This window comes from Camelus dromedarius, chromosome 14 (assembly GCF_036321535.1).
Source record: "Camelus dromedarius isolate mCamDro1 chromosome 14, mCamDro1.pat, whole genome shotgun sequence".
NCBI classification, from domain to species: domain Eukaryota; kingdom Metazoa; phylum Chordata; class Mammalia; order Artiodactyla; family Camelidae; genus Camelus; species Camelus dromedarius.
The window spans coordinates 51,805,070-51,820,250 of NC_087449.1; the positions used below are offsets into that span (position 1 = coordinate 51,805,070).

At 51.3% G+C, this 15,181-nt stretch overlaps 1 protein-coding gene and 1 long non-coding RNA gene across 4 annotated transcripts; one reads left to right on the forward strand and one right to left on the reverse strand.

Annotated features, from left to right (window-relative positions):
* Positions 1-250: 250 nt before the first annotated feature.
* On the reverse strand, positions 251-13,749 carry THEMIS2 (thymocyte selection associated family member 2). 3 transcript variants are annotated; one of them, XM_010996884.3, is made up of 6 exons: positions 13,591-13,749; positions 11,082-11,222; positions 8,177-8,587; positions 3,913-4,988; positions 1,335-1,491; positions 251-896 (listed from the first exon to the last, which is right to left on the reverse strand). In XM_010996884.3, the coding sequence occupies exons 1-6, from the start codon at positions 13,682-13,684 to the stop codon at positions 844-846; spliced, it is 1,932 nt and encodes a 643-aa protein (XP_010995186.3). In that variant the 5' UTR covers positions 13,685-13,749; the 3' UTR covers positions 251-843. The 3 variants fall into 3 exon arrangements, with proteins under 3 accessions (XP_010995186.3, XP_064349948.1, XP_064349949.1); XM_064493878.1 differs by having other exon boundaries at positions 13,616-13,737; XM_064493879.1 differs by lacking the exons at positions 3,913-4,988; positions 8,177-8,587.
* On the forward strand, positions 1,491-4,815 carry LOC135322896 (uncharacterized). Its single transcript, XR_010383915.1, has 2 exons — positions 1,491-3,284; positions 3,810-4,815. It is a non-coding gene; the product is annotated as an uncharacterized LOC135322896 (long non-coding RNA).
* Positions 13,750-15,181: the final 1,432 nt, after the last annotated feature.

Genomic DNA, 15,181 nt, shown 5'->3' on the forward strand with positions numbered 1-15,181 from the left:
TGAGTTTCATTTTACATGTGAACAAACTGAAGCTTAGAGAGGTTGAAACAACTTGTAAGGCACAGCTGATAGGTGGTGAGCAAGGATCCAGCCCAGGCCCGTGACTAGCCTGCTGCTGAAGCTCCAGACTGAGAAGCTTATCCTGATCTTTAAAATCAGGCCATCGTCTACCTCAGAGAGTTGAGGATTTCGATGGGGTTTGTTAAGGGTCTGGCACACAGACAAAACTTAATAAGTGATCATCTCATCATTTTTCCAGAAGCTCAGATGTCATTTTTATTCTGTGGTTTTAAAGTGAAGTAATCCTGGATGGTCATCTACAGCTGTCCTGTGCTGGGTGCTGCAGAGATGAGGACAGTCCTGGTCCCTCGGGCTTAGAGCCTGGGCAGAGGAGGGGGAGAGGGAGGAAAGAGTGGAGCAGGGGTGGCAAACAAAGGCTACCAGTACTGTGTGTGATCTGGATTGAGTCCCCTTTACCAAGAGGCAGGAGGCACCGTGCTGCCATCACCCAGGTGGGCAGTGTCCTTCCTGCACTAACCGGAGCTGGGGATGAAGGACTGAGTAGAATCCAGTTGGCCATTTGATAGCAAAGCTCCAAGGCTAAGTGAGCCAAACGCAAAGTGTTGGGCCCAGAGAAGCCAGCCCTCAGCGGCAGGAACCTAGAACCTGAGGGAAGCAGGAGCTGTGTCCGTCCCACTTCAGATCAGTCCCCACACGGCCATTCCTCATCCACAGTCTGATTTCTGAGAGACCTGTCCATGGTCTTCTGAAGGTTTGTAATGGTTGGCTGGTATCTTGGATTCCCTGAGAAGTAGCAGTTACGAAGGAAGGTTCCTCCAGCACCTACAGGGTTTTCGGAAACTTCTCAACTACTTCTTCGTAATCATGTTCATTATCTGCAAAAGAGTCCAAGTTAGTGAGGACCTTTGGCCTTAGGCAGGTTCCTTCCCCTCTAAGGGCACACCTTCCCACGCTGGACAGGGAAGGGGCTGGTCTGGACGCTCTGAGATCCTTGCTAGCACAGAAACCACAGTTTGTGTCTGAGCACTTTGCACACATGTTCCCTTGTGCCTTGGGGAGTGTAGTGTGTTGGGGGAGAACTCATCTTCCTTGCCAAGGCCCTGGAGCCCCTGGGAGGGATAGTAGGAACCCTTCAGTCTAAGCCCACCCGCTATAGGCCTGTCCATCCAACTGGGAGTGTAGAAGGGTCTGCCCATGGGCAGGGCCCTGCCGAGGTTATGGCCAGCACCATCAGAGGCCAAAGCAGCAGCAGAGGAGTGGTGTGGGGGAGGGGAGAAGCAAGGACCAGGCTGAGCAGGGGCTGATGGACTCACCCAAATCCTGCGTGATGGGCTTAGTGGGCCTGAGGCCCTTCTTGCAGCCAGGAGTCTGACTGTACAGATTTGAGCTGTCCTCGGTGGTCTTTGGCCAGGTCTGCACCTTGGGTTTGGGCAGCAGAGATGGTTCCTGCAGTTCTAAGATTTGAGAAGACTAAGAGGGAGAAAAAGCAGAAGTCAGCAGGGTCCCAAGAAATGGGGTAGCAGAGTCCATGAAATGCAATTTCCTTCAAATGTCACTTCCTCTGCTCCCCTCTCAACTTCCTTTTCAGAGTAGGGCTTCTCGGGACCCCTGGTGTTTTTGCCACAAGCACATGAAATGTTCTTTGGTGGGAAGAAAGGGGCCAGGGTGAGGGATGATAGGTTGAGGGCTAGAGATAGGGTGTCCCTGAGTTTCTCCACAGGGATTTGGTCATTGTCCTCCAAATCTTTGCTGAAGGAGAAAAAAAGCAGTTGTTACAACGCCTGAGAACAGAGTGCAGAGCTGAGGGGGGTCCCAGAAGGAAGAGGACTTCACTGCATCCCTACCATGTGCCAGATGCCGTATGCTTGCCTGCTCATTTTATTCTCAGGTGACCCTCTGACTAGCAGTTTCACTTGCACATGAGGAAGCAGGCTGTGAGAAAGCCGTGGGGATCCTCACGAAGGGGATTCCCTAGCTGGGCCAAGATTCGGACCCATGTATGTGACCTCTAAAGCCGCTTCTCTTCCCACGACAGCATGCTTTTGAGAGCAAACAGCATAGCTCCCTGAGGAGCAGCGGAGAACACCGCTGCCCAGAGAGGAAACGCTACTGGTTCCAGGCCTGCAACAGGGATCAGGCCCAAAGGAACTGCCAGGAACCAAGCCTGGGACTGAGGTCTCAGTTCTTTGTACCACATTCTTTCCAGCACTGTCACAGGGCCTGTGTTTCAGGTGTCCATTCCCAGTCCATTCTTGGTTCTGTCTACCCTACCCCCTGCCCCACAGATAGGAGCCCCTTCTGGAGCTGAGACCACTCAAGGTTTGTTCTTTCTTTTAAGAATTAAAAAAAATTTTTTTGGTAGGAGAGATCATTAGGTTTATTTATTTATTATTACTTTGTTGTTGTTTTTTAATGGAGGTACTGAGGATTGAACCCAGAACCTCATGCATGCTAAGTATTCTTAGCATTCTACCACTGAGCTAGACCCTCCCCTGCTTCATCTTTTTAACTTCTGCTGCCATTCCACTACCTCCCCCAGTACAAAATAGGAGTCTCCCCAAATCCCCAAACTCTATGCTTGTTTCAGTTCACAAAGTGCTTTTTATATAGATCATCCCTCCTGTTCTCAGCAGGGTTTGGTAGTTAGGTGCTCAGATCATGTGGTCAGACCCATTTTCAGCCTTGCTAGCTGTGTGATCTCAGGTAAACTACTTTATCTCTCTGTGCCTCTTGTTTTCTCAACTGTTAAAAGAGCAATCATGCCCACCTCAGAGGGATGTTGTGAGAGCTGGGTGGGGCAGTGCGTATGAGGTGCCTGCCCCAGAGTCAGTGCCAAACGAGTGGAGGCTAACACACTAGCACTGTGAGTTAGTGGTGTTACCCGAGGTTCACTGGTGAGGAAACATGCTCAGGGGAGTACAGGCCACAGAGTGAGTGAACTGGGATGTGAACTTAGTGTTTCTGACTCTGAACTTTCTCCCTCATGATTCCATTTGGTTCAGTTAATTCACCAGCACTTTCTGCCTACCTTGGAGTGTGTGAGGTCCCTGCCCCCACAGAACCCCGTTCTAGCCACAGAGACCAAGCACAACTGATTAAAACTACATGTCCCCCCCCCTCCAAGCTACGTACAATGTGCGGTGTGAATACAGAAGAGGGGGACCGTCACTGCCCAGGAGGAGATCTGAGCTGGCCCTTGCCCATGAGCCTGAAAGGAGGAAGAACCTTCCAGGCAAAAGGATGGGGGTGTCTGAAGTGCTGAGGTAGGAATCTCGGCATATTGGGGGAGCCTCAGGAGTGCCTCTGGCTAGAGTGTGAGCTATGGAGTGGTAGTGGAAGATGGGCCTGGGAAGGCAAGGCTGAATCAGCTCATAAGGCCCCTGGATGCCATGTTAAGGGTTCGCATTACCCCCCAGCAATGGGGAGCCAATGGTTTCAGAAAATGGGGCTGGGGCCCCCTGCTGACCAGAGAGGGATTTGGGAGGCCATTCTGACAGCTGTAGGGAGGGATTGAAGAGGCTGCTGAACTAGTTTTATGTGAAAAATGCAGAAGCTTGAACCAGGGAGTGACAGTAGGGTGGCAGAGAGAGGTAAGCACCATGAACTTGGAGGCAGGATGCTTCTGCTCCAGTTCAGGCCCCTCATTTACTGTGTAACTCTGGGCGAGTCTCAGAGTCTCTGAGACCTCATTTTCTCAGCTGTAAAATAGGGATAATCATACCAATGTCAGGATGGTCAGGATCGAATAAGAATAAAAGGTACTAAGTGTGCACGTTTACAAACTGCAGGTTCTGTACAACTGTAAGAGCAACGTGATGCTGGACAAAAACGGCAGGACCTGAATGATCCCAGCAGGTGGCCCCTCCCTGCCCACTTGGGTTCTGTTGGTACCTTGATGCCTTTCTCCTTGCTGCCCTGCTTCTTCTGCCCACTGAGGCCCTTACTTTTCGGAGGCCTGGGCGGGGGAGCTTGACTCTCGAAGGTAGGTAACTTCCGAAGGCGATAGTAGAAGGCCTCCGTCAGCTCCTCCACTGTGGCTACGGGGAGGGACCCAGGCGGCTGGCTTGGCGGCTCCTCTTCCTCCGCAACAGTCAGGTCCAGCCACCGCGGAGGGATCTCGAAGCACATCCCTGGCTTGGAGTCCAGGCTGACCACCAAGAAGGGTTCCACGATCTTCTCCTCCAGCCGCAGGCCCGGAAAGGAGGTCAGAGGGTCAGCAGGGTGGTTGGTGTCCTTGACCATCACCTTGACCTCACAGGGCAGTGAGAACTGGACAGTCAGATCCTGCAGGCTGTAGCGCCGGCCGTCGCTCAGCTCCTCCACGAAGCCGCCGGGAGTGTGGAGGGGCAGCATAATCTGTTCTTGGTGCTCGGCGTCCCCTTCGCACTCTTCTTCCCCTTCCTTCTCAGCCTCGTCACTCAGCCGCTGACACACCAAGACATCTGTGTCCCTGTCTTCAGCCCCCAGGGCCTGGTCTGACCGCAATACCTCCAGCCTGTCGCCCATGGCTAGGGACGTGAACCCGGGGTTCTCCAACCCCTCGCCCTCATAGTCCTTTGTGGCCACCACCCGGAGGGACTGGCCGGGCTTGAGGGCACCCAGGAGGTCATAGGCCGTGGGGAACTCTCTGGGCCGCCGCCGCAGCTTGCCCTGGTAGGCCCCGGAGATCATAAAGTGTCTGGGCATCTTCCGGCCCTTGGTGGAGGCCAGGAGCCGCCAGGATGGTGAGGCCACGCCATGGATGCAGAGCCTCCGGCCTTTCTTTAAGGAGCCCACCCACGGGCTGAGGAAAATCGGGGGCCCCTCCGGGACTTCCAGGATCTCTGTGGGCAGGGGAAAGGGGCCTCCCCGGGCCAGGACCTCGCTCAGCAGCAGCGGTTGGATGAAGTGGATGTGTTGAGAGGAGGCGGTGACGTCCTCCACGTCCACCTCCAGGGTGGAGGGGATCTTGACAACGGACCTGCGCACTGTGGAGGGGAGAGGTCAGCTCGGGGGCGCACCTTCCACCCCGTCAGAGGTCTGGGCCAGCTGACTTCTTTCCTGTCCTCATCTTTTCTTTCCTAACAGCAGTATCCTGTGGTACCGGGTTCCCTGCCCACTCTTCCACCTCTTTCTTAAAAGTTACTACAGAAAGTTTTAAACATTTATAAAAGTAGGGAAACTAGTATAGTGAACCCCCATGTACCTGTCACTCAGGTTCAACATTTAACTCACGGCCTATCTTCTTTCATTTATACCTCGTATCTATTTCCCTCCACTGGATCATTTTGAATCAGAATAATCATATTATGCCATCTGTGACTATTTTGATGTGTACCACTAAAAAGAAGGGATAATTCAAAAATTAAAAATAATAGTAACCACTGGGCCGTGATCACATCAAAACACTAATAATTTTGAATGAATATCCAATCGGTTCAACTAAATTTTCTAAAAATTTTAATTGGATTTTGAATGTAATTTGATAAGCTGCTTTTCCAAATCCTTTCTGGATTGAAATAGATAAAATCAAGAAAAACACTGACTACATGACCTTGGACAACTTCTTGGAACATTGATTAGGTAGTTCCCAGGGCATAAACTCTGTAAGAGAATGAGGAACACTGGCCCCTCCAACTGTGTGGATTGAGGCGCACCACGTGGAAGACAGAGCAAGGAATGTTCACCCCATTTTACAGATGAGAACACTGAGGCTCTGGGGCATGGTGGTGACTTTCCTCAGGTCACACTTTTGGGAATTTTGCTCTATGCCAAATGAGCTGATAATTGGTTAAAGCTGAGAGATGAGCACATGGGGGTTCATTATACTGGTCTGTTTTTTTCCTTCAAAATGCTTTCTAGATTACCTGAGCTGCTTCATTCCAGGGAAGCCAACTCCTTACTTAAAGAACTAGTGAGCAAAGCATAGGGTATTTCGTAGGACAGTCCTCAGAGCATGCAGAGCAGGGTTGGTGAGGCAGAGGCAGAACCTGGCCAGGTCTGGCCAGTCAGAGGCCCAGCCTGAGTGGAGGTAGAAGAATGGGAGCCTGGGGAACCTCTACAGCTCCAAACACAATGTTCTGTATTCCCTGTGCAAACTGTAACCAAAGAGTAGACAGGAGGAGGTTTCAGTTTAATAAATGAAGAGGGAGTGATGGGATTAAAATACCACTATTGCAGTTTCTAAGGAAATCATGGATCTAGGCAGTGACCATTGACAACCACTCACATCACAAACACTGACTCATCTGTTGTGTTACTGGATCTGCACCACACGGCAAGGCTGGTGCTGCAAGTCAAGTTGGTGGCAGACACAGAGCTGAATTCCTGGCCCCACACCTCACACGGCGATGAGAAACGGTGTGCCTCTTGCACACTTGGTCAGGCCCCTAGAGCTAACTGCCTTCATCGGTGCAGAAGAGTGAATGTATCCAGCATGACACTGCTGTCCCTAGAAAGGCCCACCTGCAAGCTTGGTCCTTGGCTGGCATGTGGGAACATGGGTTTTAGGAGGATGCCCACCATTCCCTGACAGGAGTGGCTCACTGTGCCTGCAGACAAGGTGGCTTATGCCCCAAACCTGCTTTCCTTTGGGGAGGCTGGAATTTTGATATGTGCCAGCCAGAGGGTGTCCACGTGACCAGCACCTGGGAAAAACCTTGGGCACTAGGTCTCCAATGAGCTTTCCTGGTGGACAGCATCTGACACATGTCACAAATCAGTGCTGGAGGAATTAAGTGTGTCCTGTGTGTGTGACTCCACCAGGAGAGAATTCTTGGAAGCTGCATCTGGTTGCCTCCAGACTTCACCCCATGAGCCTTTTCCTCTGCTGACGGCGCTTTGTCTTTTTGCTGTAATAAATCACAGCTGTATGTACGACTGTCCACGGAGCCTGTGAGCCCTCCTGGCGAAATCATTGAACCCTGGGGGCGGTCTTGGGGTGACACAACAGAAAATGCAGGGGACAGAGGAACATGTTACCACCACCACAAGGATGCTGGTAACGAAATCCAAAATTTGAGAAAAACTAGAGCACAAATGGCCTAGCCCCTTCAACAGATAAATTACCAGAGGAATAAAGAAGGGGAAGCTGGAGATGAAAAGAGACCTTAGAGACCTAATAATAGTCAACGACAACACTGTGGACCTTGTGTGGACCCTGATGTGAATAAAATGTAAAACAATGAGACAACAGAGAGAATTCAAACACCAAGTGGGTATGACCTCTAAGTGGTGGTATTAGGAGTTATTGTTAACTTTTTGGTGTGATGATGGTATTGTGTGTCTGTTAAAAAAAAAAAGTCATTTTTAAAAGAAGCATATATTGGGACATTTACAAAAGAAATGATAAGGTACCTGGGGTTGGCTTTGACGTAATCAGGTGGGATGGAGTGGGGAGAGGGGCAGAGATGAAACACAGTCAGTTGTTAGTTGATAATTGTGATTTGGGGTGATGGGGTCGTGGGGTTTGTCACTACTCTCAGCTTCTGTATATGTTAGACTTTTTCCATAATAAAGCAGTTTTAAAAGATTTTTTTTTTAAGGGCAAAGAATCCCCACTTGGCTCTGGAGTTTGTCAACAACCCAACCGTACTCTGCATAACTACCAGAGAGCTGAACCTCAAACCCTCTGCCCTCCAGGGAAGAGGTCCTAGGGCACCAGGTCTTCTGCCTCTGCTCCAGCTTGGCCTCTGAGCCACCAGCCCTGGCCAGGTTCTGCCTGTTTCACTGTTCCTCGCCATGCCGCCTCCAGCCTGTCCTAAGAAATAACCTACGAAGCAGCTGCGGGATTCAGCCAGACAGTGCCCTCCCACACAGGAGGGCCTTCACGAACAATCCTGCTCTCCCCAGAGACAGGAAAATATGTGTCTCCTGAGCAAATGGGCAAAGCTTCACTTTGTTACACTGCGTTTCTTTGTCTTAGCTGCTGTCAGGCTCACAACCCAACTTTTGCCTAATTTTATAAAGTACGTGGGAATTCACTCAGGTTATTCCCATTTTCACACCTAACTTCCACTGTTGGGGAATCCTGATTCTGTTACATTTTATATACCAGGTACTCCGCCTGGAATTCTTTGACTTTCCATGGGGATGGGGTATATCGTCCCATCACCAGCTCCTCAGGGACCCTCTGTCCCTCCCACTCCCGCCCCACCCACCTGCCCAGGGAACTCACTGTGCATGATGGCTTCGATCTTGTACTCGGGCCTCAGCGTCTGGGAGCACCAGGGGAGGGCAGGGCAGGTGAGGAGGCGGTCCCTCAGGGCCGGGTCCTGCAGGACCTGGAGCAGGGTCCGATGGGTGCCAGGCTCCAGTTCCCAGAAAGGCCCCTTCTGGGATAGGGGCAGATGCAATAGGACCTGCTGGGCCCCAGTGTCCAGCACACAGCGGGCACAGCAGGTCCCGAGGTGCATTTCCACAGCCACAAGCTTGAGGGGCTGCTTCTCAGGCACCACCCTGGCCTTGGTGGCAATTTTGTAGGTTGACATGAAGCAGATGGGCAGCTTCTTGGAGCTCTGGTTTGCAGCAGAGACCAGCTCCTCCAGGGTTCCATAGCTCTGGGGGCCAGTGAGGAGGCTGAAGTGGCCTATAGGGCACAGCAGGGGTGTCAGGGTCGGGCAGGCCTTTGCTGGGCTCAAGGCCACATATCTCATTATGGCTGCCAAGAACCAGCCAGAACCCCTGGGGGCAGGTGCCAAGGGTGGGCCAGCATCTGAATATCCGGGCTGCAGGGCTGAGGGACAGGAGGTGGCACTGACCATGTACGAATGGACAGTGAGGGGTGGAGCCAGTTCCTTCTGACACAGACAGGCACAGACACAGAGGCTCTGTCACCAGAGACAGAACAAACAGGGACGCATCTCCCAACAGACACACTGACCACTGCCACATTTTTCTACTGCCAGACCCCATCTGCCTCTAACTTTGTCATCTTCTCCTCCAGATACCTCACCACTGCTCCAATCCCACACACCAGCACCTATCACCCCATCCTGGATAAGTGAGCGCCATTGTCCCTCCCAAACTAGAAACCCAGGAGCTACTGACCCAATGACCTCTGACCACCCCCTTTACCCCCATCTGACTGCCTGATGGCTTGTCCCATCCACTCCACCTCCTATTCATTCTTCTGCCACCAGACTGGCCTATAATACCCCACACCTAGACATAACATCACTTCCGGGGGGTTTCTGCCCAGAATACTCAACACAAATGAATCTATTCAAGGAAACACCATACAAACCTGGACTGAAGCACATTCTACCAAAGTACTGATCTGGACTCTGAAAATATCAGTCAAGACAAAGGAGGGATGAGGAACTGTTCCAGCCTGAAGGAGACTAAAGGAGCCCAACTGAATGCCATGTGCAAGCTGGGACTGGCTTCTGGATCAAGGCAAAAACCTGGCTATCAAGGACATTATTAGGGCAGCTGGTGAAGTCTGAATACAGACTATGGGTTAGATAGTAGGATTGTAACCATATTAAACTTCCTGAATTTGATCATTGAACTAGTTTTGTGAGCAAATGTTCTTGTTTTTTAGGAGATATACTAAATGCTAGGAGTAATATTTAAATGTAAAGGGGCATCATGTCTGCAATTTACTCTCAAATGGTTCAGGAAAAATGTATGTATATACATACATATATAGTAATATCTGTTCATATGTGTATATATATAAATATATGTATATAAAGAGAGAAAGCAAATGTTATAAAGTGATCAATAATTGGTGAAATGGGATAAAACGTGTACAAGAGTTCTAGGAAGTCTTCTGTAAATTTGAAATTATTTCAAAATTTAAAAAAATTCAAAATACAAAATAAAATACATCACTGCACTATTTAAAACCCTCTTTGGTGGGGGAGGGTATAGCCCAGTGGTAAAGTACATGCCAAGCATGCATGAGGTCCTGGGTTCAAGCCTCAGTACCTCCACTTAAAAATATACATAAATAAATAAACCTAATTGCCTCTCCATCAAAAAACAAAACAAACAAAAAAAACAATTTTAAAACCCTCTTTGGAGGGAGAGGGTATAGCTCAGTGGTAGAGTGTGTGCGTAGCATGCAGTACTGGGTTCAACCCCCAGTACCTCCATTACATACATAAATAAATACCCAGGGGGGAAAAAACATCTTTGGCTACTTAATGTCTTCAAAATAAAGACTGAACTATGTCTGTGCCCCACACAAGCCCCAGGTGCTGGCTTCCACCCCCCTCACCTGGAACCCATGCCCTGGCCCGTTCTTCCCTGCTGGCAGTCATGGTAAACTGTACTGAGAACAAGCCCTCAGAGGGCGTCTGCTCTCTGCCTGGCCCTGTTCTAAGCGCTCATAGGTGGCAACTCATTTAACCCTCTTATCAAACCTGTTTGTCCTGTTACAGAGGAGGAAACTGAGGCCCAGAGAGGTCATGGGAACTCGCCACAGCCACAGCTAGTAGCCTGCAGAGCTGGGATCCCCTCCAAGGCGTCAGCACCCAGGCCCATGGTCCACCACGCTACATGCCTCCTGCAATGACTGCGCTATGAGGGGTTTCTGGAGGCTACTCCCTCCAGCTGGGAGCCTTTCTCCAGCTCAGGTGCCACCTCCTCCAGGAAGCTTGCGCAGATCTCTAAGGCAGGCCACTCTGGCCCAGAGCCCTCTCTAAAACCTGTGCCTACTTCTACTGTTGTCCTCCTCACTGCCATCCTGGAGCCTGCCCCTGGTTCATCCTGAGCCCCATGCCCCCAGCCCCCAGCACAAGGCCTGGCACGTAGTGAGTGGCAAGAAATATTTGGTGAGTGAATGTGTGAGTGAACACAGAAACATGCATGTGGACAGGGACCTGGAACAAGGAACACCCAGCCAAAAGGCAGATGAGATCAGACATGGATACTGAGAGGGTGTGGCCACACTAGCTCCAGGCATCGTCAGAGCACTGAGGACATCTGGGCCTTGGGGCTGGGTAGTGGGGGATGTGAGCGTTGTGTGTGCCAGCCCAGAGGGGTGGGAGTTTGTGCTGGGGTCAAGTGTGTCCAAGGGTGTGCCTGCCTGGAGGGTTCCAGGGCACTGAGGGAGACAGAGGTGCCCACCTTACCCTGGAAGTTGGGAGCAAGCACCATCGTCTGGCCTGTCTCCGGGTTCTTGCAGACCACCTTCTGGAGGTGAACCTGGGTGACCTTGATCAGGTCCCCTGTGGAGAGGCAGCACTCATTTCCAGAGATCTCGTAGATGGAGCCTACGGAGACACAGACTCAGTTTCCTGGTTCAGCTAGGGCAAAGTGCTGGGCAGCCTGGACCCTATTCCCCAAAAGGCCCTGCTCTGCCACACCTTTGCACGTGCTGTTCCTGCTGCCTGGAATGCCCTTCCCTGTCTTCCCTGCCGAATGGCCACTGGCTCAGCTGTCCTCAGGCAGCAAAAACTCTGCCTTTGCTTTCTTTTAGTGCTGACTGTACCCCTCTGTGGTCCACTTCTGTGGCCCTTGTCACATCCCCTGGCCTCCTGAACTGAGCTCACAGGGCGCGACTGACCCATCTCAGCATCACTGCAAGCAGCACAGGCCCAGCTTCGAAGCATGTGCTAAAGTCATGAATGAGTAAACAACCCAATAAATCCCAATTCCCTTGTACAGCTATGAAATCAGGCCCAGAGAGGTTCAGTGACTGCCCTGAAGTCACACAGAGCCAAACACTCACACTGGCATCTTCTTCAGATGGACTGTTTTTAGAGGAAGCACGGGAGTGAATGACGGGCCGCTGACAGGGTGGGCTCAGTAGGCAGTGCTCTGGGCCCCCACCTTCAAGCACAGCAGCCCCACTTTCCTGGTTTAAAGTGCTTAAAGCAGTGTCCAGAACATGGAAGGTACTCGATAAAGATTTACACAGGCAGTGCACAGGCCCTCCATCCAGCCGATGAGGGGCTGGACAGTGCAGGCTGATGAGCATTGAGGACACACGATTCTACCCCATCCCCAGGGCAGCCTCAGCAGGGCCCTTCAAAGAGCCCTGAGAAACTGATGAAAATCCCACCCCTCATCCCCAGGAAAATGCACACAGGCTTATAAAACAGTTCTGACTACAGTTTCAGGGGGTGGACCCCCCGGGCCAGCAGTAACAGCAGCAGTCGGTGCCGAGCACTTACTACATACCCAGTGCTGTGCTTGGTACTGCAGATGTGTCACTGCATTTAAGACCCATGATTGTCCCTGGAGGAAAGGACAGTTTCTGTTTCCTAAATAACAAAACTGAGCCTCGGCGAGGCAGAGAAGGTGGCCCAAGATTATCAGATAATAGGAGGCAGAAGTGGGACTTAGCCCAGGGTGTTTGCCTTCAAAGCTGGGGCTCCTAACCACACAGTGTCTGGTGCAGCCGCCTGCCCCACCAGAATCACCACCTGCCCTCCTCCAATCCACCCCCACATCTCACCCTGTCAGGTTCTTCTCTTACTCTCACTTCTGCCACTTCCTGTCACTTCCCACCACCCGGGAGAGGCAGAATGAGGAAACTCAGCTATTGAGACACACAGTGGGCAGGGCACGTCGAAGGAGACCAGCAAACAGAGCACAGATGCCTGCAGGAAGCCCCCAGAGGGGAGTCAGGGTTTGAATCCAGATCTATTGGATTCCCAAAGTGGACCTGGCAAGACCCCGTGGTGTGGTGGCCTGCCTGTCCCCTATGTGACCCTCCACATGTCTCACCCTTGGTCTAGACCCCACTTGGGGCCTCGGAACACTTTACTGGAAGCTGCTGGGGCAGAGCGAGGGGATGGATGGAGGGGACAGGATGGGGCAGGGCACCCATAAATAGTTTGCTTTCTAAGGAAGAAGCCTCCTCCCACCCCACCCAGACTCTCGCTTCCCTCTCTCCTCCACCTCTGCCTTCCCCACTCAGTTGCCCACAGCTCCTCCCTCACCCTCAGAGCTGCTGCCACTCCTTTCACAAACAGTCAACGCCTCCTCCCTTGCTCTTTCAGACAATGACTACTGACTGAGCACCAGCTGTGTACCCTTGCGAACCCGGCCGGTTGTGGCCAGGTGGGCAGATGTGCAAGTGTGCAAGAAGCAGAGAGCCAGGAAGACTTCCCAGAGGAGGAAGAGTCTTTTAGGACGAAAACTGAAGAGGTGATCAGATCAAGTACTGCCCATTGCCGGAGGGCAGAGGCGGGGTGAAGGGACTGAAGGAAGGCCCCGTAGATGGGCGTCAAGGCGGAGGAGTGGGAGAGCAAACAGAGGGGAGGGCTGACCTGGCGCTTCAAAATTAAACAACAGCTTGGCATCTTGAGCGCCCCAACGCCGCGACCCAGCACAGTCACCCTTAAGAAATGCACACCGGGGTTCCATCCCAGCTTGGCTAAGTTTCACCGGCCTGAGTGTCTGAGCTCATTTACTTCCAATCACCACCCTGCGGAGCAATCAGCAATCCCCCATTCCGCGGACGCAAAAGCCGTGGCCCGGAGAAGTCGGAGTGTGGCACCAAATCACAGTTTGGGCAGTGGCTGTGTCGGAATTTGAACCCGGGGTGCAGCTTTCCAGGTTCCTAACGCCCTGGCAGGGAGAGCCAGTCCGTGGCCGGGCCGCGGGTCGGAGGGGGCTCAGCCCTCCACTCACCCTGGAAATAGACCCCGGAGCAGACCTGCAGCACACGCGGGAGTGAGGCGGGGTCCAGGGAGCACACGAAGTCCTGCAGCGACATGGGCTCCATGGTCCGAGCGGCTCGCTGGACGCGGATTGAGTGGCTCGCCCGCAGCGGAGCCCGGCAGCCCCGCCTCGGTCGTCCTCGCGGGGCGGGGTTGGGCGGAGTGGCTCCGCCCAAGGGCTTGCGGGACGCGACGCCGTGCTCTCAGAGAAGCGATATCCTTCTCCCGGCCTCAGTTCCCTCATCTCTACAAGGGGGTTGCATGACCCACCTCTCACATGGATGGCACGACTTAGAAGGTCTAGATCAGGACCTGATACCCTGAAGGTCCTGAGTAAATATAAGCTAGTCCCCACGTGCCCAGTCATCAGTGATGTACCGCACCGTGGAGGGCGGGCGAGGATGAAGATGAAGGAAACCCCCCCAACTCCCTCCCAGTTCTCCCTTCCTCTCTGTTCTACCGAGGAAACGCGGTCCGCCTGTTGTAGGTCCGAGTCTCACTGGAGACACAGCCTTGCCGTTTAGGTCTGAGGGGGAAGATAGAGTATCTGGTCTCCTGAACCCCTCTCTAGGATACTCCGCGGTTCTCTACTGATGGGGAACTCACTACCTTTCCAGGACGCTCATACCCTCTGGACAATCCTACTTAAAAATTCTTCCTTGGAGCAACCTGAATGTCCATCCACAGATGATTAGATAAAGTTGTGGGGTGTGTGTGTGTGTGTGTGTGTGTGTGTGTGTACATACATATACATACACACACATACATATATATACACACACACAATGGAATTCTCCTCAGCCATAAAAAAGAAGGAAATAATGCCATTAGCAGCAACATGGATGGACCTGGAGATTATCATACTAAGTTAAGTAAGTCAGACACAGAAGAACGTATCATATGATATCACTTATATGTGGAATCTAAAAAAAAAAGACACAAATGAATTTATTTACAAAACAGAAACAGACTCACAGACATAGAAAACAAATTAATGGTTACCAAAGGAGAAATGGAGGGGAGGGATAAATTAGGAGTTTGGGATTAGCAGATACAAACTACTACATGTAAAATAGATAAACAAGGTCCTAACATATATAGCATTGGGAACTATATTCAATAGCTTGTAATAACCTATAATGGAAAAGAGTATTATATATATATATGTATAACTGAATGACTATGCTGCCCATCAGAAAATAGCTCGATGTTGTAAATCAACTATACTTCAATTTAAAAAAAAAAAAGAGGGTGTGATACAGCTTATGGTAGAGGGGTTCAATTCCCAGTGCCTCCATTAAACAAACAAACAAACAAAAAACGTAATTACCTCCCCCTCCTGAAAAAAAACAAAACAAACAAATAAAAAGAAGATATGAATGACCGAACAGCCCTAAAAAAATTATTCTTTGAGCTAAAGAGAAATCTGCTTAGGAGAGAGACCAGCCACTTCTCCTGACCCCACAGGGATAGATAAGGCTTTTCCGTTTCCCTGTCCCTCAGGATTTAGACCAGCTGAGGTTCAAACACCAACTCCTCCTGCTTGTTATGAAACTTTAAGC

Excerpts from the sequence above, each read along its gene's own strand:
- THEMIS2 (XM_010996884.3), bottom strand. The coding sequence starts at position 13,684 with ATGGAGCCCATGTCGCTGCAGGACTTCGTGTGCTCCCTGGACCCCGCC. Across the intron at positions 11,223-13,590 it reads CTCCGGGGTCTATTTCCAGG|GCTCCATCTACGAGATCTCT; the intron begins GTGAGTGGAGGG and ends GTGTCTCCGTAG. Across the intron at positions 4,989-8,176 it reads GATCGAAGCCATCATGCACA|TGCGCAGGTCCGTTGTCAAG; the intron begins GTGAGTTCCCTG and ends TCCCCTCCACAG.